General features: G+C 46.7%; 1 protein-coding gene across 1 annotated transcript in view; it reads left to right on the top strand.

Annotated features, from left to right (window-relative positions):
* The first annotated feature begins 259 nt into the window (after positions 1-259).
* acadl (acyl-CoA dehydrogenase long chain) overlaps positions 260-27,422 on the top strand; it is a 53,563-nt gene continuing 26,400 nt past the window's right edge. Inside the window, exons 1-5 of the mRNA XM_085985376.1 lie at positions 260-360; positions 13,227-13,391; positions 16,817-16,918; positions 18,563-18,676; positions 27,282-27,409. Of these exons, the coding sequence (XP_085841502.1) occupies positions 13,248-13,391; positions 16,817-16,918; positions 18,563-18,676; positions 27,282-27,409 (488 nt within the window). The 5' untranslated portion in view covers positions 260-360; positions 13,227-13,247. The remainder of the gene's footprint in view (positions 361-13,226; positions 13,392-16,816; positions 16,919-18,562; positions 18,677-27,281; positions 27,410-27,422) is intronic.

The raw sequence follows: 27,422 nt of genomic DNA, 5'->3' as shown, positions 1-27,422 counted from the left end.
CTCTACTGGAACCTCTTTAGACAAACCTGCAAATAAGAAATTAAATGCTGTAAATGCAGGGCTATCTACAATAGCTTCCTCACAGTTGTAAAGAAGCACGGGCTGGCTGTGTCTTATCTACTCTAAACACCAAATGACATGACAGCACTCCTAACTATCCCACCACTGGGCTGCTTATCGACTAATTCTTTCAGTTAAGTACTCTTAGAAATCAGTGACAAGTCCCCCTACCCCCATCCTTTTCAAATACTGAACAATGTGATTTCTGAACTTTAAATCTTGACCCTTTTCAGTGATTTACAAGGAGTACAAACAAATGCCAAAAAGGATGGCAGTGACTGGATCCTCAATGGCAGCAAAGTAAGGAAAAATTCATGTTTTTTTTCTATATGCAAATAAAATCACTTTTGGGCTTTTTACCTCCTCCTTGATGTACTACATGGTCACGTGCCGGCGGGAAACTCGAGCGGCAGCAGTGGGGCTATAAAAGGCCCAGAGACCAGGTAAGGCCTCACAGCGGCGGCGGGAATCTCGAGCGGCAGAGTGGGGCTATAAAAGGCTTATAGTTTCTAAGGTGCGACATTCATCATCCAGAATCGGGGCAGAGGGTATTTTAAAATAATAATAAATTTAATGAATTACATAGAATGGGAGATCAGGTGATGTGTTGCTGCTGCAATATGTGGGAGCTGGTGGACACCATTGATGCTCACGGTGATCACATTTGCAGTCAGTGTTGGCTGCTCGAGGAATTCCGGCTCCGTGGTGAAGAGCTGGAGTCCGAGCTTCAAACACTGAGACACATCAGGGAGGGGGAGAGTTACCTGGACTCTGTTTATCAGGAGGTCGTCACACCAATTAGATTAATTCAGATGTAGTCCGTGGCCAGGGTCAGGATGGTGTGACTAGAAGTGAGGCAGGTACGGGGATCCAGGAGGTAGTGTTGGAGGAGCCGCAGCCCTTGCTCTTGTCCAACAGGTTTGAGGCTCTTACTCCCTGTGAGGATGGGGACAGGGACTGCGGGGAGGATGAGCAACCTGGCCACAGCACTGGATATGAACACTCAGTTGGTCAGTGCCATTAGTTCTCTGGTGGATAAATGCACCAATCTGCCCTTCGAGGCTCAGGGATACCGTAAGCTCCGTATGTTCTCAGGAGTGAGACCAACTCCCAGTGGGGAAGAGGAGTACGACGCCTGGGCTGAGCAGACCCTGCCTCTGCTAGAGGAATGGCAGTGCAGTGACAATGTGAAGAGGCAGAGAATAGTAGAACGCCTTAAGGGTCCTGCTGCTGACATTGTAAGATTCTTAAAGGCGCAGAACACCTCTGCTACTTCCTTTGACTACATGCAGGCTCTAGAAACTGCCTTTGGAACTACTGAAACCATTTCAGATTTGATGGTCAGATTCAGAAGCACATTCCAGGGTGAGGGAGAGAAGCTGTCCAGTTATCTGCTGAGAATAGACAAACTGCTGCATTGTATGTTACGGAAAAGAGGGATTGAGTTGCCTGAAATGAATCGGTTCCGCATTGAACAGGTTGTGCGAGGTGCATTGCTCGAAGACGTGACTGCTCTTCGCATACGCATGACCCATAAGTTGCGAGATCCACCTACCTTCACTGAGCTGCTAAGGGAAGTCGGAGAGGAGGAGGATATGCTTCAGGCCCGGAATGTAGCAGAGTGCTGTGATGTCCAAGCTTGTGACTCCTGTTACAGTTCCTACTCCTAAGGGTGATGTCAACCCTGAGATGGAACAGCTGAAGAAGGAAATAAATGTCATGAGAGGCGAGATGGCATATTTTCGGTCTAAGCCCAACACAGAAAGGGATGACGCACGGGTGCAAAAGGTTGAACACCCTGCGAAGCCTAACAGCAAAATGAATGATTCCTCTAAAGGATATCCCCATGAAGGAGATAGACCTAGAGTCTTTTGTTATAACTGTGGAAAGGATGGACATTTCAAGCGAGAATGTAGAGGTGAGGAAAATCTAAAAAAAAAAGTAAATGACCGTCTCATAAAATTTACCAAAAAGTCGGGAAACTACAAAGGGGCACAGTAACGGAACGGCCTGCTGTCCCTGTAGTTAAGACACGTTCCGCTAAGTGCAATAATAGACGAGGGGATATGAAAGACATCATACCTGAAGGTTTAGTAGGGCCGAGTTCTGCTGTATCAATACAGATTGAAGGCATTTATACTAAAGCTATCCTCGACACCGGGTTCTCAGGTTACCATACTGTACAGATCCTTCTATGGCCGATACCTGACGCATTTGCCGTTAACCCCAATCAGTCTTCTGCAGATCTGGGGCCTTAGTCCTGCTGATTACCCATATGATGGCTATTTGTCGCTGAGGTTGGAGTTCTTGGAAGCTGATGTAGGGACCACTGAGACCATTGATGCACTTGTGTTGGTTTGCCCTGACCCCATGGTGAAAGGTGAGGTTTCCATACTGGTTGGCAGTAATACACCCATAGTGAGACGACTCCTGACAAGCTGCAAAGAGCAGGGAGGTGAAAACTTCTTGAGCACCAGACACGTTCACCCTGTTTTCAAAAAGGCTTTTGAGAAACTGCCTGAACTTTCTTCCGACGTAGATGATAGCAAAAGAGGAACTGTGTGGTACGTTCGAGCCAAACCTATCACCCTGCGTCCTGGAGGAGTGGCTAGAATCCCTGGGATACCAAAATTCCCTGGAACGCCAGGTACTGAAGCCATTCTGATAGTCACCTGATGATCCTGCAGAAGAGTCACGGTTTCCAAATGAGCTTCTGGTGAGACCAGAGTTGCAGACCCCGACAGCTGTGATGTCAAGGAGAGTTACAGTGACCGTGAGGAATATGTCAGGCAAAGGAATCACATTGAGGAAAGGAATGCCGATTGCGCATCTGTTTCCTGTAAATGTACTGTCGTCACATGTGAAGGAAGAGTCCAAAGTTAACTCAACCGGAGATCTGACACCCTCCTCCTTCAACTTTGGAGATTCATTCGTTCCTAAAGAATGGAAGGACCGATTAGTCAGGAAGATGATGGAGCGGAGAGGAGTTTTCTCTACTCATAAGTTTGATGTTGGTTGTAGTAAGAGTACTTGCCATTCTATCAGAATTACCGAGGATAAACCCTTTCGGGAGAGGTCTCGACGGCTGACATCGAAGCAGTGAGACAGCACCTGTCGCAGTTAAAAGAAGCTGAGATCATTACCGAGTCCAGGAGTCCTTATGCATCTCCTATAGTGGTGGTGAGGAAAAAGAACGGAAAGATTCGGATGTGTGTGGACTTTAGGACGCTTAACAGACGTACTATTCCCGACCAATACACTGTTCCAAGAATTGAGGATGCACTGGCTTGTCTTAATGGAAGCAAGTGGTTCAGTGTGTTGGATCTCAGAAGTGGATACTACCAAATACCGATGAGTGAATCGGACAAAGAAAAGACAGCCTTTATATGTCCAGTTGGGTTCTACCAATTTGAAAGGATACCACAGGGAGTTTCAGGCGCTCCAGCAACTTTTCAAAGAATAATGGAACAAACAGTTGGGGACATGAACTTGCTCGAAGTATTGGTGTACTTGGATGATATCATTGTGTTTGGGGCAACCCTTGAAGAACACGAAGCTCGGTTGCTGAAAGTGCTTGGTCGCCTGGAGGATGAAGGTCTCAAGCTATCATTGGACAAGTGTCAGTTTTGCCAAACATCCGTGTCCTATGTGGGGCATATTGTATCACAGGATGGAGTAGCCACAGATCCATCCAAGATCGAAGCTGTTACCACATGGCCCAAACCGAACACAGTGACTGCCTTGTGGTCATTTCTTGGGTTCTGCGGATACTCCAAAGTGGCCCATCCTCTGAATCAGCTGCTGGCTGGTTACCTCCCACCAGCCGAGAGGAAGAAAAAGGCTAAAGGTAAAGAGAACAAGGACTACTTCAAACCCTCTGAGCCTTTTGGTGTTAGATGGGATGAGAAATGCGAAGAGGCTTTCCACACCTTAAAGCAAAGTCTTACTCAAGCCCCCGTGTTGGCTTTTGCAAACCCAAAGCTGCCATATGTGCTACACGTGGATGCCAGTCAAGAAGGGTTGGGTGGTGTGTTGTATCAGGACCAAGGAGCAGGGCTGAGACCTGTAGCGTTCATCAGTCGCAGTCTTACGCCATCAGAGCGTAACTACCCAGCTCATAAGCTAGAATTCTTGGCGTTGAAGTGGGGGGTGGTGGATAAGCTGCAGGATTATCTGTATGGAGCGAAGTTTGAAGTGAGGACAGACAATAATCCATTAACCTATGTGTTGACTTCGGCAAAACTTGATGCCACCGGCCACCGCTGGCTTGCTGCACTATCTGCTTACGACTTTAGTCTCAGGTACAGACCTGGGAACCAGAACATTGACGCAGGTGCTCTGTCTCGTCGCCCACACTACCAGAAACCAGAGTGGAAAGATGTTGCTTCAGCAGATGTGAAAGTAATGTGTCAGATGTCCGTGGTATCTGGACCAAAGAAATCATTTCATGCCCGAGAGATTGACCACTTGGGAGCGTCAATGCATGCTGTTCCCCAGGCATTTTGCAACCTTTCCAGTTTGGATGTACAAAACTTACCCATGTTGTGTTCATCTGAAATATCCAAAGCACAACAGGAGGATCCCTGTATTCATGAGGTGTTTTCAGCTCTCCGTCTGGGTGATATTACACAGATCGACAAATCAAAACATCCTGACTGTCGTCTGCTCCTAAGAGAATGGGACCACTTGGAAATTGAAGAGGGAGTGTTGTGTAGAATCACTCACCCACCCACTAAACCATGTCATTCACTGTTGGTCCTGCCTGAAAAGTACAGGGAAATAGTAATGAAGTCTTTGCATGATGACGCAGGTCATCTGGGAGTAGATAAGACCTATGGGTTGGTCAAGGACAGATTCTATTGGCCGCGTATGAAGTCTGCGGTTGAGGAGTTCTGCAAGTCCTGTGCACGCTGTGTCCAGAGAAAGACTTTACCTAAAAGAGTTGCTCCTCTGTTTCACATGCAAAGTGATGGACCTCTAGACCTTGTCTGTATGGATTTTCTGTCCATCGAACCCGATTCCAGCAATACCGCAAATGTCTTGGTCATTACAGATCATTATACTCGCTATGCCCAAGCTTTTCCCACAAAGGATCAGAAAGCATCCACTGTTGCCAAAGTGTTGTGGGAGAAATACTTCATCCACTATGGACTGCCAAAGCGAATACACAGTGATCAAGGTAGAGACTTTGAAAGTAGACTTATACATGAGTTGTTGTCCATGCTCGGGATTGAGAAGTCAAGAACAACTCCATACCATCCTCAGGGAGATCCTCAACCTGAGCGGTTTAACCGTACTTTGTTAGACATGCTTGGAACGCTGGATTCAAAGCGAAAGAACAAGTGGAGTCGGCACATTGGACATCTTGTTCATTCTTATAATTGTACCTGAAATGACGCTACTGGTTTTTCACCGTACTACCTCATGTTTGGACGTGAAGCGAGGATGCCGGTGGATTTGTGTTTCGGAGTATCCAGTGATGGCACATCACAGAGAACTTACCTCAAGTATGTATCTGACATGAGAAAGGAATTGCAAGCTGCTTATGAACTTGCTGAGTCTGTTTCTGCCAAACAGAATAAAGGAAATAAGCAGAGGTATGACCAGAAGATCCGTTTTTCCCAACTCATGCCCGGTGACCGAGTTCTCATACGGAACCTAGGACTTCAAGGGAAACATAAGTTAGCAGACCGCTGGGCTTCTACACCGTACATTGTTGAAAGTCAAATGTCACAACTACCTGTGTTTCGGCTAAAACCTGCAGGTGGGAATGGACCCATAAAAATACTGCACCGGAATCATATCCTGCCATTAGGACAGCAAGTGCGTCTGGATCCGCCAGCGGATAATGAGCCGACACCTAGTAGGAGAACCCTGCAGAGAAGAAGGAAAAAAACGAGAAACCAGGAAAACTTTGTTCCAGAAGACACAAAACCCATGACAGTGTGTGGATCATGAGGAACCTGATGAGTCGGAAGATGAAGAATGGGATCTATGGTACGACCTCCCAGAAAGACGCATAAGACAGAATCTGGATGAATTGTCTGAACCATTTAGCTCAGACTTGGACATGGTCTGGGAAGAACCAGATGCTTCCGAGAAGGAGATAAAAGAGACTGAAAGGCATGATAACAAAGGAACCAACGCCTCCAACGTAGTTGAAGGAACTGAAGACCGGGTATCCGAAATAAGGAGCTCACAGCGAGTTAAGAAGGTTCCTGTAAGATTGACATACAGTACACTAGGAGTGCCAAGTGTAATGATAGCCCCTACGGTTCGATATGTTACCTCCCTTTATACATGGTTGGGAAGCATGCAACCACTTATGTGTAAAGTTCATTAGTCATGGGGACATGCCTATATTTGGTAGGGGGGGGGGGGGGGGAGTGTAATACCCACTGGAAATGTTATGTACGCTAAGTATGGTTATCAATCTTTAACTTAGACACTGTATTATCATTGTTATAAATCCCTGGGTTAAAGTTGCCCATGTGAAGGTACGGCAAGAACTTTTAAGGACACAATGTGACTAAGAGCAGACTTTCCATAATTCTGCACCAGTATCAACTGTTGCAGACAGTGAGGCTGCGCAGTCTCCAGGCAGAAACCCCAGGAGGAAGGGGTGGAGTCGGGTTTTTCGAGCGGGAAACGGGAGCGACTGGAAGAAAAGAGGGCAGGAGCTCTAAAAAGAGGGCTCAGGAGGCAAATGGCTGCCGCATCCCGTCCCGGGCTTCCAAACTCGGCCGCCGCCCTTCGTATTAGTAGCTCTGCATCCAGAACTCAAAGTGGGATTCAGTGATCGTGAAGAGAATTCAACGAAGGGGTTCGGAGTCGTAAGTCTTGCAGACATTATACATACCATGAGCTCCAACTTAAGCGCGCCAACGAAAGAGTGCACTCGAATTTGGACACAGGGACAGATTCTCCTTTGAATCCATATAAATGGAGAATGTATGTTTATTATGTCTAGATTCATTCTAATGTATGCAAATGTCTAATTTAGGTAATTGACCCGTAATCATCTTGTACTGTCTGACGTTAAAACTATAAAGTAAGATAATTAGAATTAAGCCATTGTAGTAGTGATCTCCTTACTGGACTATAGAATACTGTCTACAACAGAGACCACATCTCTCATATATCTAGAGAACCGTGAAGGGGTTACACAAGGATGGAATCGCTGCAATAGTCAGAAATGATATTGGGTCAAAGGATCAGGATAGTGAAACAGTTTGGGTGGAGATGAGGAATAATAAGGGGAAAAAGTCACTAGTGGGCGTAGTCTATAGGCCTCCTAACAGTTGCAACTCTGGTCGGAGTATAAATCAGGAAATAGTTGGGGCTTGTAATAAGGGAACAGCTATAATCATGGGGGATTTTAACTTTCATATTGACTGGACTAATCAAATTGAGCATGGCAGCATTGAGGAAGAGTTCATAGAGTGTATTAGGGACGGGTTCCTTGAGCAGTATGTAACTGAACCAACCAGGGGGCAGGCAATCTTAGATCTGGTCCTGTGTAATGAGACAGGATTAATAAAAAATGTCCTAGTAAAGGATCCCCTTGGAATGAGCGACCATAATATGGTTGAATTCCAAATTCAGTTTGAGGGTGAGAGAGTTGGATCTCAAACCAGCGTACTAAGCTTAAATAAAGGAGACTATGAAGGTATGAGAGTAGAATTGACTAAAGTGGACTGGGAAAACAGATTAAAGTGTAAGACGGCACAAGAGCAGTGGTCTACATTCAAGGAGATATTTCACATCTTTCAAGATAAATATATTCCACTGAGGAAAAAGGGGGGTAAAAGAAAAGACAGCCATCCGTGGCTTAGTAAAGTAATAAAGGATAGTATTCGACTGAAAACAAGGGCATATAAATTAGCCAAATCTAGTGGGAGGATAGAAGATTGGGAAGCATTTAAAAGCCAGCAAACAATAACTAAAAGATTAATTAAGAAAGGGAAGATAGATTATGAAAGTAAACTAGCAAAAAATATAAAAACAGACAGCAAGAGTTTCTACAGCTATATAAAAAGAAAAAGGGTGGCTAAAGTGAACGTTGGTCCCTTAGAGGATGGGACTGGGAAACTAGTGGTGGGGAACATGGACGCTGAACAAATATTTTGTATCAGTCTTTACAGTAGAGGACACTAAAAATATCCCAACACTGGACAAACGGGGCAATGGGGGGGGGGAGGAGCTAAACACGATTAAAATCACTAAGGAGATGGTACTCAGTAAAATAATGGGACTTAAGGTGGATAAATCCCCCGGACCTGATGGCCTACATCCTAGGGTCTTGAGAGAAGTGGCGGTAGGGATTGTGGATGCATTGGTGATCATTTTCCAGAGCTCCCTGGACTCAGGAAAGGTCCCGGCAGATTGGAAAACTGCTAATGTAACACCCTTATTTAAGAAGGGAAGTAGACAAAAAGCTGGAAACTATAGACCAGTTAGCCTAACATCTGTGGTTGGCAAAATGTTGGAGTCCATTATTAAGGATACAGTAACAGAGCATTTGGATAAACATAATTTAATAGGACAGAGTCAGCATGGTTTTACGAAGGGGAAGTCATGTTTGACAAATTTGCTCGAATTCTTTGAGGATGTAACATACAGGGTGGATAAAGGGGAACCAGTGGATGTAGTGTATTTGGACTTCCAAAAGGCATTTGACAAGGTTCCACACAAAAGATTACTGATCAAGATAAAAAATCACTGGATTGGGGGTAATATACTGGCATGGGTGGAAGATTGGCTATCTAACAGAAAACAAAGAGTTGGGATAAATGGTTCGTCCTCGGGCTGGCAATCAGTAACTAGTGGTGTTCCGCAGGGGTCAGTGCTGGGACCCCAACTCTTTACAATCTATATTAATGATTTGGAGGAAGGGACTGAGTGCAACATATCCAAGTTTGCCGATGATACAAAGATGGGAGGGAAAGCAGTGAGTGAGGAGGACATAAAAAACCTGCAAAAGGACATAGACAGGCTAAGTGAGTGGGCAGAGATTTGGCAGATGGAATATAATATTGGAAAGTGTGAGGTTATGCACTTTGGCAGAAAAAATCAAAGAGCAAGTTATTATCTAAATGGAGAGAAACTGCAAAGTGCTACAGTACAAAGGGATCTGGCGGTCCTGGTGCATGAAACACAAAAAGTTAGTATGCAGGTACAGCAGGTGATCAGGAAGGCCAATGGAATCTTGGCTTTTATTGCAAGGGGGATGGAGTATAAAAACAGGGAAGTCTTGCTGCAGTTATACAGGGTATTGGTGAGGCCACACCTGGAATACTGCGTGCAGTTTTGGTTTCCATATTTAAGAAAAGATATACTTGCTCTCGAGGCGGTTCAGAGAAGGTTCACTCGGTTGATTCCAGAGATGAGGGGGTTGACGTATGAGGAAAGGTTGAGTAGGTTGGGACTCTACTCATTGGAGTTCAGAAGAATGAGAGGCGATCTTATCGAAACATATAAGATTGTGAGGGGGCTTGATCGGGTGGATGCGGGGAGGATGTTTCCACTGATGGGTGAGACTAGAACTCGGGGGCATAATCTTAGAATAAGGGGCTGCGCTTTCAAAACTGAATGAGGAGAAACTTCTTCACTCGGAGGGTAGTAAATCTATGGAATTTGCTACCCCAGAGAGCTGTGGAAGCTGCAACATTAAATAAATTTAAAATGGAGATAGACATTTTCCTAGCAGATAAGGGAATTAGGGGTTACGGGGAGAGGGCAGGGAAGTGGACGTGAGTCTAGATTCAGATCAGCCATGATCCTATTGAATGGCGGAGCAGGCCCGAGGGGCCGTATGGCCTACTCCTGCTCCTACTTCTTATGTTATGTTCTTATGTGCCATAGTGTATAAGTTTGCAATTCTGATCCTGATGAGTACTGACACCACATGAAGACGAGGCGATGGCTAGCATTGAGTTAGCTGATGCTTCCAGGTCTTTCAGACAACTGAAATAATTTGATTCAACAAATCGGAGGAAGACAACGATCCAGTTAAGGCAGGGTCAACTCTTGTCCATATGAACCTTCAGCTTCAATAGTAGTTTTAATTCATTACAGAAGGAGCTGCTTCAGAGGCTAGAGAAGCTGGAGCACAGTGACAAGTAAGCATTCCATGATGCATCTTACAACTTTCCTATTTTACCATGAGTGCTTTTACAGAAGACAGAGCATGCTCTTGATAGCTTATGATCCTGTTGGCAGTACCAATTTCTTTCTCTTTTTCAATAACTTTACTGACTTAGCAGTTGGTTTCTATCTCCAATCACAGAGTGTTGAGCTATACCCCATATCCACCATCAATTGACTCTGCTCCATAAAAAGAGAATTGGGGCAAGTGTTTTGCAGATCATTGACTCACAAGCCCAATGTCTAAAGCTGCCGGGACTTGGCTTCAGCACTGGCCTGCATTAGATCTGCTGCGCCCAGTTATGATGCAGAGCTCAGCCTCTGCCTGCATCTTCTCTCAGATCTGCTGCACCCACACCTTGCCCAGGACACTGCCTTGGCTTCAGCCTGCACCCTCCACAGAAGGAGACCATTAACTATTAACATTTTATGTCATGGAAACTGATGTGACTAAAGGAACTAAAACTGTTGTTCACAGTAGTTGCTCACATGGGGCTAGCCCACAAGTTCTAATTGATGCTCTGCTTTCCACCTTTACGGCAAAATTGATGTGTGTGAATCACTTCAAGTCCCAATCCTAATGAAGCCACATACCAGTGATGATAAACTCTACCCCAAAGGAAACCAATGGTTATAATCCTCTTTTTAAAAATACTCTTTCTTTGATTACTTATGAGAAGTGTACACAATGGGGAGGAAATGAGGATTGGTGAAAGAACATCCCCATGGGGAAGAGAAGATCCACTTTAGGGTGTACATGTTTAACATAGTGTGGAGATGCCGGTGTTGGACTGGGGTGGACAAATGTAAGAAGTCACACAACACCAGGTTATATATCTATTGCATCCAAAGATGTGCATTTGTTTGTGGACCTAAAGCTTAATCACGAGTACCATGTCTAAGTGAACAGTTATTGCGTGGACATGCCATAAACTGGGTGCAGCTGGATTGACCTAGATTGCTGTTTATGCCCAACAGAACTTTTTGGTATAAATAACACATTAATATAATTTATATTATTTATGTATGGGAGAGGGGTACTTCAAATTTGGTTGCACTATTACTGTTCTGATCTTGGACTGTGGACCCTGTCAGATTTCAAAGGGAAAAAGGTAAGAATTGGATGTTTATTATAATACACTGCTGTGGAAAGGCACGAGCAGGATCACTAGTGTCGTCACTACTTTTTGTAAAATTTCTAATGATGCAAATGGAATTTTCAAATTAAAATAAAGGTCAGTGGAATTTGTCTTGTGGGTTTTGTGGCTAACGAGCAAAAAAATTGGTTCCATTTTACACGTTTTGTGATACATCTTGACTAAAATAAAAGCATTCAGGTACGAGGGGGGTGGTAGAAAGGGTCGGGTCGGGTGATGATCGGAATGTGGGGCTGGGGTGGAAGCAGGAGGAACCGGGTGAGAGGGAATGGTGACGGCGAGAAGGAGAAAGGGCAGGGGCGGTGCTGGGAAAGGGGTAGGGGTAGGGGGAGGGGGAAGAGATTTGGTGTGTGCTGGGGAAGCAGGTGTTGAGCAGGGAGGGTGAAGCACCATTTCCTTCAGATTGCTTTCTGCTGTGGCCCTGGGATCCCTCATTCCAAAGCTGGCCAGTGCCCTGGCCATATCCTTCCTTTGACCAACTGCCTGCCCCCCCCCCCCCCCCCCAAAACAACAAGAAGAATAAAAGGGGGGAAAAGTAGGAAGTAGAACGGGATAGATAAAGAACTAGAAAAGACAGAGAAACAAAGGAAAGTGCGGGCATAGCTAGTAAAGAACAGAAAATGACAGAACAAGAAGAGGAAAGAGAGAGAGAACCTGTGACACGAGGATAACCGTAAGCAGAAAGTGTCTGCTGTGACTTAACCATGTCATGAGAGACCCGTGACGAGTACATTCTAATATATGTCTAATGCACCTAGGCAATGTTTGTAAAACGTTTAAATTCACCCTGGTCCTTTAACCCGTCCAACAGTTTCCAAAGTTCAGACCTGTTGAACAGACAACACAAAACACAATGATTCGAGAATAATGTTTCTTACTTAAAATCAGCAAGAGGTTACAAGTAAGCTCAGACAAAACTGTTGCATATAATATTCCTGATTATATCTAAACATACACAGGTTTATTCCCTTACTCTAAGCTCAAACGATTATAAGCCAACACTACATACGTACTAACACCAACGAGTGGTCAGTTCGGCGATGGCTAGATGTACGACTTTAACTGGCAACTGACCAAGTTGCCTCTGACTGCAGCAGCCCCGAGTGTCTTAAAACAGCATCTCTTATAACCTAAAAACCCGGGCAGGCTCCTCAATGCGTATGTGTCCCAAACTGCGACAAATGGTCGGCAGTTGTTTTCCTCTTATCAGTGGGCCCCAACGCCGTTCACACTATTTGCCTGAAGGTGTTCCTGTCTTTGTAGCGCCCAACCGTTTGTTTCTGCTCGGGGTCTGTCGCTTCCATATCTGATTAACAGCTTTCGTACAAGGTTCCCACAGGAACCAACCGCTCAACCTCCTGAAGTATGCTGGGATATTAAATTTGGTCAACTTTTTAAGTTTGGTCAAGTTATAGCAAATTCTTACAGCAAATGGCTTATTCTTACACATTTCTAAACAACTTTATGGATATCAATGTATATATAAAATGGGGAGAAACTGCTTCCACTAGCAGAAGGGTTGGTAACCAGAGGACACAGATTTTAGATAATTGTTTTAAAAAAACAGGGCGGGGGGGGGGGGGGGAGATGAGAATTTTTTTTTTATGCAGTGAGTTATGATCTGGAGTGCAGTGCCTGAAAGGGCGGTGGAAACAGATTCACTGGTAACTTTGAAAAGGGAATTGGATATGTACTTGTAAAGGAGAAATTTTCAGGGCTAGTGGAAGCAGGGGAGTGGGACTGATTGGATAGCTCTTTTAAACAGCCGACCGGCACAATGGGTCAAATGGGCTCCTTTTGTGCGGTGTGATTTTATAACGTGTTAAAGGTACCTCCAGTTTACCATTCATTCTTCTGTTTTAGGTTTTTATAACGAACGGCTGGATGAGTGATGTGGTAATTGTCGTAGCTGTAACAGATTTTGAGGCGCGTTCTCGAGCCCATGGGATAAGTCTATTTCTTGTGGATAATGGCATGAAGGGATTCGTCAAAGGAAATAAACTGGAGAAGATTGGTTTGAAAGCACAGGTTTCCTGACTTTATTTGAACTTTAAAGATTGCTCTTCTGAACTTAAGCATCCACAGTATTTTGCTATTGTATTAATTTTTAAATAATTGTTTTCACTGGTTTTGTTGGAAACAGAATCATCTGTCGAGTATTCCTGCCTGTATAATTGAAATATATATAAAATATAAAATCCTTAGTGACACTTCAGATGTCAAGGTGTCAGAAGTATATAATCAGCACAGAGGAAGGCCATTGGACATCGTACCTGTGCTAATGCCTAGCTTCACATCAGACCTATCAATTCTAACTCCATTTCACTGCTCATTACTCCATCTAATTAAATTTTAAATGCTATGGCTGACTTGGCTCCTACAGCTACTTGTGTTAATGGATTCTATATTCTAATAACCCTTTGTGTGAGAAGGTTTCTTCTAACTTCCCCCCATTTATGTTTTTGATGCTATGACCTGTTACCAATTGACAGACCAGTGGAAATAATCTTTAATAATTTACCTTCTCAAACCCTTTCATCATTTTGATCATTTCTGTGGGATTCCACCATTAACCTTCCCTGCTTTAGTGAATACAGTGATAGCTTTTCAAGCCGCTCCTCATCACTGTATCCTCTCATCCCTTGCATCCTTCACAAAGCTACTTTTTGCTTGGGTCCAAAGTCTTTTCCTTAATAGGGTGTGCAAAACTGCACACAGTACTCCACACTGACCTAACCAATGTTGTGTACAGATTAAATATCACTTCCTTGTTTTTGCATTCAATACCCCCGCATACAAAGCCCATCTGCCTTTTTAAAGCCGTTTGCCACCTGCAATTCTGCTTTTAAAAATCTGTACATCTGCACACCGTTGCATTGAGAATTTTACAGCTTGGGGAAACTTTTTCATTCTCTGTTTTTCCTAAAATGTACTCCTTTGCATTTATCTTAATTGAACTGCTTTTGCCACCTAACTGCACGCTCTTCTAACCTCCCAATTTCATCTCCACAGTTGGCTATGCTTCTTAGTTTGATGTCATCAAAAAATGCTATTAGTGCCCCTGTGCTCAATTCAAAATCACTTCTATTTCTGGAGAATGAGAGGTCCCACACTGTTCCCTGGAGCACACCACATCTTGCCAACCTGAGAAACCCCCACCACATCTTGCCAGGTGTCAGCCTTAGCTCAGTGGTAGCTCGCTGTCCTTTAAATCAGAAGGTGTGGTTTCAAGTCCCACTCCAGAGCCTTGAGCGCATAATCGAAGCTGACATTTCAGTGCAGTACTGAGGGAGTGCTGCACTGTTGGAGGTGCCGCCTTTCAGATGGGAGGTTAAACCGAGGCCCCGTCTGCTCTCGAGTGGATGTAAACTATCCCATGGCAGTATTTGAAGAGGAGCAGGGAAGTTATTCCTGTTTTCTAGCCAACAGTTATCCCTCAGACAACGTCACAAAAAAATTATCTGGTCCTTTATTTCATTGCTGTTTGTGGGAGCTTGCTGCAAATTGGCTGCTGCGTTTCCTACATTACAACAGTGATTACACTTCAGAAAGTACTTCATTGGCGACAAAGCGCTTTGGAACATCCGGAGGTCATGATGGATGCTATATAAATGCAAGTTCGTTTGTTCTCTCGTTATGTCTTTCTCTTTTTCTCTTTCTGTCTCCTTTCTCCGTTTCCTTTTCCTTTCTCCTTTCTCTCTCTCTCCCAGGCTTTTTCAAGTCCAAGTACACCACTCCCACTGCGTTCCCTTTGTATGCTCAGTCATTTCCTTCAACAACATGGCTTCCTTCTGTGGTGTACTATTCTATGATCCTATGAACATGATTAAATTAGTCAGCACGACCTGCCTTTAATAAAACTGTCTCTACTCTTTCTGGCAATCCCATATCTTTCCAAGTGTTTCATAAAGCCAACCATTAATTTGGACTTAAGTTTTTCTGCTACCCATGCAAAGTTAGCTGGTTTGTAATTACCTTGCTTATCCTTTTCCCTTTTTTGAATACAATACCATTGCCACCTTCCAGTTCTTTGGTACAATTCCCATTTCCCAAAGATTTTGGTACGTTATGGTTAGAGCCTCAGCTGTTTCATCACTCGCCAACCTGAGCGTGGCTGCTTCTTAGACTTTATTTTTGACCTAACCTTCACCCATAGAACTCTGGTCACTAACTTTTACTCCTGTTGAGAATATTTTCAGCTTGTATCTTACCCATTTTGTGCTTAATGCTTTTGATTATTGATCTATTTTATCTGCCAACTTTCCTGTCCAATTTAATCCAGATTAGGTCCCATTTCAATTAGAATTAGCTCTCGTTCAGTGCAGCAACTTTGTTTTTGACACTTTTTTTCTTTATTATGACAGTAAGCTTTATTAAATTATGATCGTTGGCCTCTACATTCAGTTATCCCAAGTTATATAATATAACTGGTAGATAAACTGTTTGGACATTGTAGACTTAACTGATTTCACGTCAGTTATCTAGAATGCTGCTTGTTTATTTATTCTTGGAATGTGAACGAAGCTGACATTTACTGCCCATTTTAGTTGCTTTCTTGAACTGCTGCAGTCCATTTGGAAATGCTCCCACAATAATGCTGCCTGGGGTCCCGAAGGCCCTAGGTTTTGCTCCTCTTTATTTAAGCTCCCAGCATGCTAATGCAGACCTCTCAGAATTATTTGTAATTGAGCATTTAAGTTTTACAACTATATAACATGAAGCCTGAAAAGTTTTTAGAATCATATAACATAGAAGGAGGCCATTTGGCCCATCATGCCTGTGCCAGATCTTTGAAAGAGCTATCCAATAGCCCCCGCTCTTTCCCCATAGCCCTGTCACGAGATTATTTTGTCCCTTCTGTGTCAGCCCTGGCTCAGTGGATAGCGCTCTCCCCTCTGAGTCAAAAGGTTGTGGGTTCAAACCCCCACTCCAGAGACTTGAGCACAAAATCTAGGCTGACACTCCAATGCAGTGCTGACGGAGTTGCTGCACTATCGGAGGTGTCCTCTTTCGGATGAGACGTTAATCAGTCTGCCCTCTCAGGTGGATGTAAAAGATCCCATGGCACTATTTCAAAGAAGAGCAAGGAAGTTATCCCCGGTGTCCTGGCTAATATTTATCCCTCAATCAACATCACTAAAACAGATTATCTGGTCATTATCAGATTGCTGTTTGTGGGAGCTTGCTGTGCACAAATTGGCTGCTACGTTTCCTACATTACAACAGTGACTACACTTCAAAAGTAATTCATTGGCTGTAAAGCGCTTTGGGGTGTCCTGAGGTGGTGAAAGGCGCTATATAAATGCAAGTCTTTTTTCTTTGTGTGTATTTTGGATACTGTGTGTAAGCACTAACTATTACTTACATTCACTGAAGTAATGGATAAGATTAAGAAGCTGTAAATTATACTGCCTAGACTGACACAAATGCTCTTGTTCTTTTTGAATGGAAAGGATACAGCTGAGCTCTTCTTTGAGGATGTTCGCTTGCCAGCTGAAGCTCTACTAGGGAAGGTTAATAAGGGATTCTACTATCTAATGACCGAGCTTCCACAGGTAATGGCTGCGGATTTTTATTATCACTTGCTTCGTGATTTTGCAATTTCTCTCCCTGTATTGTTCTAAGGTACGAGCTGGCAGCTTTCACTCGTGGCCATTTTTCATGTGTGAGCCGAGACATACCATTCAATCATGGAAAGGATTGTAGCGGAGCCCAATCCTACTCATCATGCACACAGTTGGAGTCATTGGGTAACAATTATGAGGGGCAATCTTGGTTGAGTTTTTCCCCCATTTCTAGCCCAGGGCACTGAGGCTAAATACAGCACCCCAACTGTTGCCCTAATTGAGATCCACTAGCTTAATGCAGGGCAGGAATTGAACCTGTCACCACCTGGTCTGTATAGTTCAGTAGTACACTGGGTCATGCCTTTATCCACTAGGCCATGGAGTGGAGCTAGCTGTGCATTGTTTAAATGAAGGCCTGGGAATGATACCCAGCTGCAGTGAGAACTGCTGACTCAGGTCACTACTGCTAAGTGCCAATTTCCATGTTAGAATCATAGCATGGCAAGTTTCCAACAAGCAGCCTGGGAAGGGGAGAGATATTTTTCTTAACACAAATATTTAGCTTTTCTCGCCTAACTGTACTGATGAAGAAGGGGGAGAGGATTACTTTGCATTGCCGTCTCTTGTACTAGTGCTGCCCTTTAATGTTATTTTGTAAACTCACCTGATGACCTCGGGGTGAAATACAGACAGAAAGTTGCTAGGCTCGTTCTTGGTGGCAGTAGACAGCACTAAAATTGGTCTGGGCTAGGTGCAGGATAAGTCAGCCAGGGTTCTCGCTCCTGTCCAGTGACCCCCTACTAGAACGTACGTGCATGGACACCAGGTGAAAACAGGATCAGGCTTGGCTGTGGTGCCCTCTGTGTAAAAGTCGGATAGCCAGGTGGTGAACGATAGAGTACTAGAGCCTAGTCTTCAGTCGCTTACAACCCTTTATTTACAGAGACACACATCACATACTGTGCACCCCCAACATAAGCTTGCAACCCTTCCCCAGCCTACTCCCATATACATATATGCACAAGAGAGCCCCCAATTAATACCCACCACCTGAATACAATTAAAACCCAATTGCTATACCACTTGAATACAATTAACACTCTGCATTCTTAGTCTAGACCTGCTTGACGAATGGCCACTTCAGAAAGGTACCACAGGGATACCAATGCCCATGGAGCCACCCTGCAGCAAGAGCTGACACCTTCGAGAGAGGGAAGAATATTGGAAAATAGTAATATTGTTCCTGTCCTTTTTGTTAAACTGCAAGCCTGTGACATCTTTGGAAGGGGTAGGGATAGTATGAAGAAGATACTGAGCCCAACAGTGAGAAAATACCAGCAAAATTGTAAAGCAGAAAAAGAAATGTAGTCGGACTATCCAATAGCTTAATGACCATCTTTTGAAACATTAAAAAAAGATGGCATGGATTTGATTTGCTGCCCTGTCCTATATCAGATTGTTATTTGCTTGTATAACCTGCCATTAAATTTGTATATCCCACCATGCACAAAATATAATTTGTATTAACCTGTGCCATTTATATTGCTAAGTTCTGTTTGTGAGGTGCAAATATGATGGATTCTGTTGCATTTATTCCTGTCTGAAATAAAGCGTAACTCTGTATGTTTAAAGGAACGGTTGCTAATTGCAGACATGGCCCTTGCCAACTGTGAATTCATGTTTGAAGAAACCAGAAAGTATGTGAAGCAGAGAAAGGCCTTTGGAAAAACTATTGCTGATTTGCAGGTGAGTGCAAGTTAATTACAATAAATGTTCGCTTCTGGAGGAAATGAAAGGCTTGTATGAAATGAGTGATTTGGTGAACGAACAGAATTTAACAAACTGGTTAGTTTCACAATACTGAGATAACATAAAACTCTTGCAGTTATTGACATGAAATGTGACAGAAGCTGAATAGCATTCAAAAGTTGTGTAAGAGAACTGTCCTTAGACTTGTGAACAGCTTAGGTAAAATTAATTGCCTTTCTTTTCCTCTTACCTCCCCCATCCTCAGAAAGGGGATGTGGCTTTCCCCATGGCACTTTTTCTATTTATGGATTTACTTATTTTTTTAACCATCCTCAAGAAGGGGTTGACTCTTTCTGAGTTGTTACATGGGTACCAGAAACCCTCCAATAACTTTTTTTATTCGTTCCTGGGATGTGGGCGTCACTGGCAAGGCCAGCATTTATTGCCCATCCCTAGTTGCCCCATAGAAGGTGGTGGTGAGCTGCCTTCTTGAACCGCTGCAGTCCGTGTGGTGAAGGTACTCCCACAGTGCTGCTAGGGAGGGAGTTCCAGGACTTTTGACCCAGTGATGATGAAGGAACGGCGATATATTTCCCAGTCAGAATGGTGCGTGACTTGGAGGGGAACTTGGAGGTGGTGGTGTTCCCATGCGCCTGCTGCCCTTGTCCTTCTAGGTGGTAGAGGTCGCGGGTTTGGGAGGTGCTGTCGAAGAAGCCTTGGCGAGTTGCTGCAGTGCATCTTGTAGATGGTACATGCTGCAGCCAAAGTGCACCGGTGCTGGAGGAAGTAAATGTTGGATGAGGTGCCAATCAAACGGGCTGCTTTCTCCTGGATGGTGTCGAGTTTCTTGAGTGTTTGTTGGAGCTACACTCATCCAGGCAAGTGGAGAGTATTCCATCACACTCCTGACTTGTGCCTTGTAGATGGTGGAAAGTCTTTGGGGAGTCCGGAGATACTCACCGTAGAATACCCAGCCTCTGACCTGCTCTTGTAGCCACATTATTTATGTGGCTGGTCCAGTTAAGTTTCTGGTCAATGGTGACCCCCAGGATGTTGATAGGGGATTTAGCGATGGTAATGTCGTTGAATGTCCAGGTCTTGCTGCATGCTGGCATCGACTGCTTCATTATCTGAGGAGTTGCAAATGGAACTGAACACTGCAATCATCAGCGAACATCCCCACTTCTGACTTTATGATGGAAGGGAGGTCATTGATGAAGCAGCTGAAGATGGTGGGGCCTAGGATACTGCCCTGAGGAACTCCTGAAGCAATGTCCCAGGGCTGAGATGATTGTCCTCCAACAACCACAACCATCTTCCTTTATGCCAGGTATGACTCCAACCAGTGGAGAGTTTTCTCCCTGATTCCCATTGACTTCAATTTTACTAGGGCTCCTTGATGCCACACTCGGTAAAATGCAGCTTTGGTGTCGAGGGCTGTCGCTCTCACCTCACCTCAGGAATTCAGCTCTTTTGTCCATGTTTCAACCAAGGCATTAATGAGGTCTGGAGCCGAGTGGTCCTGGTGTAACCCAAACTGAGCATCAGTGAGCAGGATTTGTCCTGCTTTTTGTGGACAGTATATACCTGGGCCATTTTCCACATTGTTGGGTAGCTACCAGTGTTGTAGCTGTACTGGAACAGCTTGGCTAGAGACGCGACTAATTCTGGAGCACAAGTCTTCAGCACGACAGCCGGGATGTTGCCAGGACCCATAGCCTTTGCTGTATCCAGTGCTCTCAGCTGTTTCTAGATATCACATGGAGTGAATCGAATTGACTGAAGACTGGCTTCTGTGGTGGTGGGAACCACAGGAGTAGGCCGACATGGATCATCCACTCGGCACTTTTGGCTGAATATGGTTGCAAATGCTTCAGCCTTGTCTTTTGCACTTGTGTACTGGGCTCTGCTATCATTGAGGATGTTCATGGAGCCTACTCCTCCTGTTAATTGTTTAATTGTCCACCACCATTCACGACTGGATGAGGCAGGACTACAGACCTTTGATCTGATTCATTGCTTGTGGGATCACTTAGCTCTGTCTATAGCATGCTGCTTCTGCTGTTTAGCATGCATGAAGTCCTGTGTTGCAGCTTCCCCAGGTTGGCACCTCATTTTTAGGTATGCCTGGTGCTGCTCCTGGCATGCTCTTCTACACTCCTCATTAAACCAGGGTTGGTCCCCTGGCTTGATAGTAATGGTAGTGTGAGAGATATGCCGGGCCATGTGGTTACAGATTGTGGTGGAATACAATTCTGCTGCTGCTGATGGCCCACAGCATCTCGTGGATGCCCAATTTTGAGCTTCTAGATCTGTTCTGAATCTATCCCAGTTAGCATGTTGGTAGTGCCACACAACACGATGGAGGGTGTCCTCAGTGTTAAGATAGGACTTCGTCTCCGCAAGGACTGTGCGGTGGTCACTGCTACCAATACTGTCATGGACAGATGCATCTGTGGCAGGTAGATTGGTGAATACGAGGTCGTGTGTTTTTCCCAGTCTCACTGTTATGTCCTTCAGGACTCTGCCAGCTCGGTCAGTAGTGGTGCTACCGAGCCACTCTTGGTGATGGACATTGAAGTTCCCCACCCAGAGCGCATTCTGTGCCCTTGCTACTCTCGGTGCTTCTTCCAAGTAGTGTTCAACATGGAGGAGTATTGATTCATCAGCTGAGGGAGGGCACTAGGTGGTAATCAGCAGGCGGTTTCCTTGCCCATCCTTGACCTGATACCATGAGACTTCATGGGGTCAGGAGTCAATGTTGAGGACTCCCAGGGCCACTCACTCCCACCTGTATACCACTGTGCTGCCACCTCTGGTGGGTCTGTGCTGTCGGTGGGACAGGACATACCCAGGAATGGTGATGGAGGAGTCTGGGACATTGGCTGGAAGGTATGATTCTGTGAGTATGACTGTATCAGGCTGACAGCTCTCCCAGTTTTGGCATAAGTCCCCAGATGTTGGTGAGGAGGACTTTGCAGGGTCGGTGCTGGTGCCTAGGTCGACGCTGGGTGGTCTGTTCGGTTTTATTCTTATTGTTTTTGTACCAGCCTGTTACAACCGAGTGGCTTGCTATGCCATTTCAGAGGGTAAGGACGGCAGATATCCTTCCCCAACGGACGTTACTGAACCAGATGGGTTTTTACGACAACCTGATTACTGACACTAGCTTTTTATTCCAGAATTATTTAATTAACTGAATTTAAATTCCCCAGCTGCTGTGGTGGTGTGGTAAACCACTGTTATACCTGTCTGTATGTGTATGTGTATTCCACTAGGTACAGGTCTGGACATGCCTCGGCTGACTCCTCCCACTATTCCAGGTATATAAGTGACTACCTCCCAGTCCCTTAGTATTCTGGACGAGTCGACCACTCGAGACTAGACCTTCATTCTTTAGTTAATAAAAGCCTGGTTGTTACTCGCTTAACCTCAGTCTTTTGAGTAATTGATGGCGCATCAATTTTATTAACTAAATTTTTTATAATGGAGAAGATCCTCACACCAGCATGCCTGGACCTGGACAGTCGGGAAGCGGACGCTTCCACCAAGTTTGCTCACTGGCTCATGTGCTTCGAGGCATTCCTGACTGCCTCCACTGCGGTCGTAACGGATGCAAACAAACTGTCTGTCCTGATCTCCAGGGTGAACCACCGAGTGTACTCGGTCATCCGGGACGCGACCTTGTACACAGCCGCCCTCCAGCTCCTCAAGATCCAGTACACGCGCCCTGTGAACGAAATTTACGCCAGGCACCTCCTGGGGAGTCGCAAGCAACAACCTGGGGAATCGACTGAGGAATACCTCCAAGCACTGTCCGTGCTTGGCCGGGCCTGTGGGTGTAAGGCGGTAACGTCCACTAAGTACACGGAGGAACTGATCCGGGATGCCTTCGTAGCGGGCCACAGGTCCAACTACACCCGACAGCGACTGCTGGAGCAGAGTGACCTCACCCTCGACAAAGCCTCCGAAATTGCACTAACGCTGGACGCAGCCTACCGGGGCATGGATGCCTACTCCTCTGCACCGTGGACGCCGCGGGGAACGACAACCTGGGACACGGTAGGACAGCCCCATAGCACCGTGCCGCCACAGCCCAACAACGGCCCAACCACCGCAGCAGTGTCCCAAAGCCAGACAGCAGTATCCCAAGGCCAGAAATGCTACTTCTGTGGCCAGGCCAAACACCCCAGAGCGCGCTGCCCGGCGAAGAATGCAACCTGCTCGGGCTGCGGGAAAAAGGGACACTACGCTAGCGTCTGCAAGGCCAAAGCCACCCCGAACGCCAGCAGCGCCGCGTGTGGGCCGTGCGAGCCGCCATCTTGGGCCCCCAACAGCGCCCCGTGCGGGCCGCCATCTTGGGCCTCCCCAGCCATGTGCGAACCACCGCAGCAGCAGCCATCTTGGACGCCTCCAGCCACATGGGACTCATGGACGCCGCCATCTTGGACACCAGCCGGGACGCAGCAGGCCGCTAACCCCCCCCCCCCCCCCCCCCCCCCATCTGATACCCGCAGCGACACACCGACCCCTACGCTGGCCTCTGTTAGGCTGGACCAAACGAGACCGCACCAACTAGCTCGGTCCAAAATGGACGTTAAAGTAAACGGCCATGCAATAAACTGCCTTTTTGACTCCGGGAGCAGAGAGCTTCATCCACCCCGACACGGTGCGGCGTTGCTCTCTCCCAGTCCTGCCTGCGCACCAGCGGATTTCTATGGCCGCCGAGTCCCAGTCAGCGGACATTGGCGGCTACTGCGTGGTGACACTAGTAGTAGACGGGGACTGTGTTCAATAATTTTAAACTCCTGGTCCTGCCCCAACTTTGCGCTGCCGTTCTACTGGGGTTGGATTTCCAGTGCCACCTCAAAAGCGTTACGGTGGCCCCCTCCCCCCACTCAGTCCGCAGCCAGCAGCCTCCAAATTGCCCGCCGCGCACCAGATGCAACCTCTCCACACTCAGAGTCCCACCCCCCCCCCCCCCCCCCCACTGTTTGCTAACCTCACCCCCGACTGTAAGCCCATCGCCACAAAGAGCAGGCGATACAGTGCCGGGGACAGGGTTTTCATCAAAACCGAAGTGGAGCGGCTCCTGAAGGAGGGGATTATTGAGGGCAGCTCCAGCCCCTGGCGAGCCCAGGTTGTGGTCGTTAAGACCGGCGAGAAACAACGCCTGGTCATCGACTACAGCCAAACAATAAACTGCTACACCCTGCTGGACGCCTACCCACTCCCCCGCATAGCTGACATGGTCAACCAGATCGCGCAGTACCGCGTCTTTTCGACCATTGACCTGAAATCAGCGTACCACCAGCTCCCCATCTGCCCCGAAGACCGCCAGCATACTGCTTTTGAGGCAAACGGCCGCCTCTATCACTTCCTTAGGGTTCCCTTTGGCGTTACCAACGGGGTCTCCGTCTTCCAAAGGGAGATGGACCGGATGGTCGATCAAAACGCGCTGCAGGCCACTTTCCCTTACCTAGACAATGTGACCATCTGCGGCCATGACTTGCAGGACCATGACGCAAACCTCGAGAAATTCCTCCGCACCGCCCAACTCCTGAACCTGACATATAACAAGGAGAAGTGCATATTCCGCACATACCGCCTCGCCATCCTTGGCTGTGTTGTGGAACACGGGGTCATCGGTCCCGACCCGGACCGGATGCGTCCCCTTATGGAACTCCCACTGCCTAAAAGCTCTGAAGAGGTGCCTAGGGTTTTTTTCCTACTACGCCCAGTGGGTCCCCTACTATGCAGACAAAGCCCGTCCGCTGATCAAATCCACCTCTTTTCCCCTGATGGCAGATGCCCGCTCGGCCTTCCACCATATCAAGGAGGACATTGCCAAAGCCACCATGCACGCAGTGGACGAATCCATCCCCTTCCAGGTGGAAAGCGATGTGTCCGACTTCGCTCTGGCCGCCACCCTTAATCAGGCGGGGAGACCTGTGGTGTTCTTCTCACGAACCCTCCAGGGCCCGGAGACCAGACACTCCGCGGTCGAGAAGGAGGCCCAGGCTATTGTTGGAGGCTGTGCGTCATTGGAGGCACTACCTGGCCGGAAAACGATTTACCCTGCTCACTGACCAGCGTTCAGTTGCTTTTATGTTCAACAACAAGCAGAGGGGCAAAATCAAAAATGACAAGATCTTGAGGTGGAGAATCGAACTTTCCACCTACAATTACGAGATCTTGTACCGGCCTGGGAAGCTCAATGAACCCCCAGATGCCCTATCGCGTGGCACCTGCGCCAGCGCGCAGATCGATGGGCTGAGGGCCCTCCACAATGACCTCTGCCACCCAGGGGTCACCAGGTTCTTCCACTTCATCAAGGCCCGCAACCTGCCTTACTCCATTGAGGAGGTCAGGACCATGACCAAGAACTGCCAAGTCTGCGCTGAGTGCAAACCGCACTTTTATAGACCAGACAGAGCCCACCTGATAAAAGCCACTCGCCCTTTCGAACGCCTGAGCGTCGATTTTAAAGGGCCTCTCCCCTCCTCCGACCGCAATGTGTACTTCCTCAACATCATTGACGAGTACTCCCGTTTCCCATTCGCTATCCCCTGCCCGGACATGACCAGTGCCACGGTCATTAAATGTCTGAACAGCCTCTTCACCCTGTTCGGTTTCCCCAGCTATATCCATAGCGACCGGGGCTCATCGTTTATGAGCGACGAACTCCGCCAGTACCTGCTCGCTAGGGGTATAGCCACAAGCAGGACCACCAGTTGCAACCCCCGGGGGAACGGACAGGTGGAAAGAGAGAATGCGACAGTTTGGAAGGCCGCCCTGCTAGCCTTAAAGCCTAGGGGCCTTCCGACCTCCCGCTGGCAGGAGGTGCTCCCCGATGCGCTCCATTCGATTCGGTCACTGCTCTGCACTGCCACCAATGCCACCCCTCACGAGAAAATGTTTGTCTTCCCAAGGAAGTCCACATCGGGGACAGCGTTACCGCCATGGCTGACGTCCGCAGGGCCGGTACTACTGAGAAGACACGTGAGGACCAATAAAACGGACCCCCTGGTCGAGAGGGTCGACCTCCTCCACGCCAACCCCCAGTACGCTTATATTGCGTACCCGGACGGGCGGGAGGATGCAGTCTCCATACGAGACCTCGCACCCTCGGGGACCGCTGTAACCCGCTACCCATTACCACCCCCCCCCCCCCCACGACACCCTCGGGGACCGCTGTAACCCACTACCCATTACCACCCCCCCCCCCCCCCCCCCCCCACGACCCGATATCCAACCCCAGCAGCCGGCTCGCCTTGGACCGTCACCCACAAGGACTACACTCCAGTGCCCCAGCCTACACGGGACGCGACGCCGGAAGCTCCACCACCCCTGCCGTCGCCATGTCGATCACAGCGGCAGACAAGACCTCCGGAGAGACTCCAATACACGAACTTTTAAATACACTTCACCCCGCCGGACTCAATTTTAAACAAGGGGTGAATGTGGTAAACCACTGTTATACCTGTCTGTATGTGTATTCCACTAGGTACAGGTCTGGACATGCCTCGGCTGACTCCTCCCACTATTCCAGGTATATAAGTGACTACCTCCCAGTCCCTTAGTATTCTGGACGGGTCGACCACTCGAGACTAGACCTTCATTCTTTAGTTAATAAAAGCCTGGTTGTTACTCGCTTAACCTCAGTCTTTTGAGTAATTGATGGCGCATCAGTTGGGATTTGAACTCACGTCCCCAGATCATTAGTCCAGGCCTCTGGATTACTAGTCCAGTGACATAACCACTATGCTACCCTACCCCTTGCCCAAGTGGCCAATCTTTGTGTTTGAGCCCAGACCGTGAGTGTTGGCAAGGCATTCCACCGTTGAGGACCGCATCGCTGAGCTCCATCTTGTACAACATCCACACAGACTTTGCAGCCATGGATTGTAAGGAGGAGCAGGACCCCTGGCTGATTTTGCCCACTCCCCTCCCCATTCTGTAGCCCAGGAGGCCAGCTGCTCTGCACTGACCAGAAGACCAATCTGGGACCTTCCGGTTTATATGGCCTTTGCCCTCAAATCCATTGGTAGAACCTGATGAAGTTTTAATGACCATACAAGAAAATGGTTCTAACAGACTCGAATCTGGCACTTTAACTTAAAAGCTCTGATGTGTCAAGAAGTACTTGATGTAACAGAATGAAAGTTCATTGCCAGGACAATTCTAGCATTCCTCCACATTTGGGCTAGGAGGGCAGTGGGCTAATAACAGAATAAAGCATGACAATATTTTTTTGCAATACTGTTATGCCCTTGGCTTGATAACCAAAATATTACAGTCATTGCTTTTCATTTGCTTAACTGTTCTAAATTCTCTCAAGCCTTGAAGTCAGCAGAAATGGCTTACACTTTAGATAGAGCAGACCTACTGAATGTCACAGTGAGCAATTTTATAAATGAAGTGACACATACAATAGTTTTATATTGATCAGCAATTGCTGACACTTAAGGTCATCTTTCATTCATCAGAAATTTTTTAATGAAGTATTATGAGAGATGCCACTCTGCAATTTGCTATCTAGTCATGAAACGTAGAGAGTGCATGAAACTGTGGTAAGGATTCCTCTTCCTTTCACTTCTAGACTGTGCAGCACAAGCTGGCAGAAATAAAGACACAGGCTTGTGTGGGACGAGCGTTCATCGACAGCTGCCTGCAGTTGCACACGGAACGGCGACTGGATTCTGCTACTGCTTCCATGGCCAAATACTGGTACTTGTGCTGC

This window comes from Somniosus microcephalus, chromosome 4 (assembly GCF_052327205.1).
Source record: "Somniosus microcephalus isolate GS21.2 chromosome 4, FLI_Smic_1.0, whole genome shotgun sequence".
NCBI classification, from domain to species: Eukaryota; Metazoa; Chordata; class Chondrichthyes; order Squaliformes; family Somniosidae; genus Somniosus; species Somniosus microcephalus.
This window is presented reverse-complemented; position numbering and strand designations above follow the sequence as displayed.